The sequence below is a fragment of the Morus notabilis genome, unplaced genomic scaffold (genome assembly GCF_000414095.1).
Source record: "Morus notabilis unplaced genomic scaffold, ASM41409v2 Scaffold85, whole genome shotgun sequence".
NCBI classification, from domain to species: domain Eukaryota; kingdom Viridiplantae; phylum Streptophyta; class Magnoliopsida; order Rosales; family Moraceae; genus Morus; species Morus notabilis.
The window spans coordinates 114,705-118,322 of record NW_010362624.1 but is presented as its reverse complement, the minus strand read 5'-3'; the positions used below and the strand labels follow the sequence as shown (position 1 = coordinate 118,322).

General features: G+C 32.8%; 1 protein-coding gene across 1 annotated transcript; it reads left to right on the top strand.

Moving 5' to 3' along the window:
• The first annotated feature begins 3,252 nt into the window (after nt 1–3,252).
• LOC21392988 (protein GLUTAMINE DUMPER 2) lies at nt 3,253–3,618 on the top strand. The gene has a single exon (XM_010102595.1). It carries the CDS (start codon nt 3,253–3,255, stop codon nt 3,616–3,618), a length of 366 nt encoding a protein of 121 aa, XP_010100897.1.

Genomic DNA, 3,618 nt, shown 5'->3' with positions numbered 1-3,618 from the left:
TTTTAATCATATAAATACTTTGACTTAAATCATATATGCTTACGCAACAGAAAATTCGCACGCACAAAAATTTTGAGAGCTTGGACAAATTATAAGGAAGAAAATGTAGAAAACTGCCTTGGAAACACACATGACTGTACACAAGATACAGGTTACCCTAATTATTAATAAGGCACCGTAATTAGGTTTCAAAATCTGTCGGATTCTCTTCTTTGTAAGTTAAGGATTTCATTCCCTATAATTAGTGTTTTCGCATTTATTAGTATACGAATATTTCTTTTCGTAATATGCATCATGTTTTCCTTTCCACGTTTGCTTTTGCATTACTTCAAGCAAATGATAAGTCCCAATAAAACAAACTTGATCCATACGTATGAGAAATCTCAACTGGAACGCAGCACATATATGATCCTTTTTTCAATGCGTAACTCTCAGTGCCTCAAACCTGAAGAAGCTAGCTAGATTATAACTTTATATATATATATATAACTATATGTATATATAGGTAAAGTATTCTTAAGTTCGGTATCCGTGCAATCTGACAAATGTAATTCTTTTCGTATTTTCATGTACGTGTACTGCGTGTAACATTTGGTTTGTTTAAGCATGTACTCAATATTACATATATATTGAACTACATTTTTTAAATATTACACTTAAACAAACTATACAAATGAACGATTTTATATAAGAATACAAAAAAGCTACATTTACCTAATTATATAGTCCGAATTTCGGACTTAAGACATTTCTCTAGACACACCCATATTATCTGCTATGGTTAATGCATAAATCAATGCTGTAGCTGGGTAGGGCTTGCCTTTTTGCTAACATGGAAGTGCCAATCATTAATACTCTGTTTTGTAGGAGAGAAAGAAAATGCATTAAAAAAATAAAATGGGAAGGAAATGAATGAAGTTGATTTTTTTTATAGTATTTGGTATAATGAGAGGAAAGAAAATACGTAATAGCCTAAATGACTATTTTATCAGTTGTTTAATATTAATTTAGATTTTAAAATAGGATCACAAAAGTAAATTTAGCCATCCATGAATAGATTTGAGTTTTCCTCTCAATGTTAGAAAGATAAAAAATGGTGGGCCCCATTATAATATTTTTTCCTGTCATATTTTCCTTTCTCTCTTCTCTTCTTTCTTACCAACAACTAACTCTGTAATTTTCCATCTAATGATCCCTCTACCTATTTCCTTCTTTCTACTTTTTTACCATACCAAACATAGTGTAAATATGGGACAACAAAAGTAGGTAAGCTTCATTTATATCATGGATATATGCTATATATGTATATATGGCTTAGTTGGCAACAAAGAACAAATATATAGTTATCATAATAGTGATTATTACTACTTTTCGTTGAGTCGGCAAATAATATGTTCTGTTTTGTTTTCTTGAAAATTTGGGGGTACTTCTAATAGCAATTCATTCGTGTGTCTATTTTTTTCTATACATTTTGTTTACATGGTTTCAACTTTTAGTTTAAGTTTTTTTTTTTTTTTTTTTTTTTTTTTTTTTTTTTTTTTTTTTTTTACTTACTTACTTTACAGACACCCCTTATTTCTTTTTTTTAAATTTAACAATTTGGTCTTTATTAATTTTTTCCTGACAATTGACCCTTTCAACTTAAAAACCCTTTACAATTAAGGTTCAATCAAAAATGACATTTGCTTTTCTAACAATTTTAATTATGTGAATGCTCATGTGAGCGTCTGTTGAGAGCAATAAAGATCATTTCTCACTCTTAGAGCGTCAATTGAAGGCAATAACTCTTAGAAACTAAGAGTTATTTATCACAGCTGATTGTGTTCAGATATATTAGATGGTTCTGAATTCAATATAGCCAAACAAATAGGATGAGAAATGACCTTTATTGTCCTTAATAAATGCTCACGTGTGCGTCACGTGATTAGAATCATAAAAAAATAGACACCGTTTTTTATTAGATCTTAATTGTAAATTTTTAAAAGCTAAAGGGTCAATTGTTAGGAAAAAAACAAGGATTAAATTCCCAAATTCAAAAAAATTAGGGAATGTTCATGTAAAAGAGCCTTAAAATGTGTTATTTTTACAATCTAAGGTACAACTCAAACTTTTTTATGTGAGAAAAAATACTATAAAAAAAATTAAATTTAAATTTTTATGAGAAAAATACTATAATAAAAGAACTTGAGTTTTTCTCACTGTAGTAAAGAATTTAAATTTTAAAAAGAATAAGGACTTATTTAACTCTTTGGGGTCCATCGTGTCCTACTCGGAGGCACTGCTCAAATTTTTTTCCTCACCCCTTTTTGTCAGGGAAAGGGAATTATTCTTGCTCGAATTATTACTTGACAAGTCAGTGATAGGATCATAATTGAGAAAATTAGGGAACACTTAAGCTGCGAGGGCACGTAATTAAGTGGGCCCTATCTTATTTATGTATTTTATAATATATTGTATAATCGATAAGCAAAAGGGCCTCCATGGTAGAGATTCGCATTCATTCTTTCTTTTCCATGTTGGTTGCTTCATCAATGAAACATGAATATTCATGTCAGTGAATTTACGTAAAAGCCAACTACGACATGATGAATCGTTTTCTTCTTTCCTTTGGGTAGATGAAGTAATGATTTCTCTTCACCAATTTTGGAGAACCTTTTTTTTTTTTTTTTTTAACTCTTTGACTAAATTACTCTTTGATGCCATAAACTCCATAAACCTTGTGGAATTTGTTTGTTCCTCTTGCCCCTGGTTTACGGGGAAGAGAGACTCATTATTAAGGAATGAAGTCCACAAAGAGACTTGACCCCAGTCTACCATTTGCATCAAGAGTCATGATATGACCCCGGTTGCTTTTGGACTTAAATGACATTTTTTCATGGACTTTAAACTCAGCCAAAAAATAATAATAATAAATTGCACAAAATTTTATCTTCTAAAAAGGAGAAAACCCCAACAAATTACCAAGCTACAAGAAGCTTCTAAAACATTCGACATATATCCAACTATGACTAAAATAGAAGCAAGAATATTATATCATGCCATTTCAAAACCAAGGCCATACTTGTAACTTCCTCTCCAAGCAACTCATTTCCCTTGTTCTCGTCCAATATGTCAGTGTAGTTTGGTGAGCCTTAAGTTTGTTACTATATATAAATTCAATAACGCAAAATCTTGAATAATTAAGCAAAAAAACACAACACAAAATATATCATCTAGTACTAAATAATTCGTACTTATTAGCTGATCCAAATTATGAGGCCTCCAAACAACTCCACCGGAGCTTCTAGTAGTACTACCACCGTAGAAGGCGGATTCCGGCACTGGAACTCTCCCGTTCCTTACCTATTCGGCGGTCTAGCACTCATGCTGGGCCTCATCACGGTGGCCTTGGTGATCTTGGCTTGTTCATACCGCAAGTCTTCTCCGGCGCCAACGCCAAACTCCGGCCGCGGCACCACCAGCTCCGGAGAATTAGAAAAACCGGCGGTGCAAGTTGATGTGAATGTGGGCTCCGATGAGCCGAAGATTGTTGTTATCATGGCTGGAGACGATAAGCCCACGTACTTGGCTAAGCCTGTCGCCTGTTCGACTCGTCATGATCACGGCGATCAATCATGA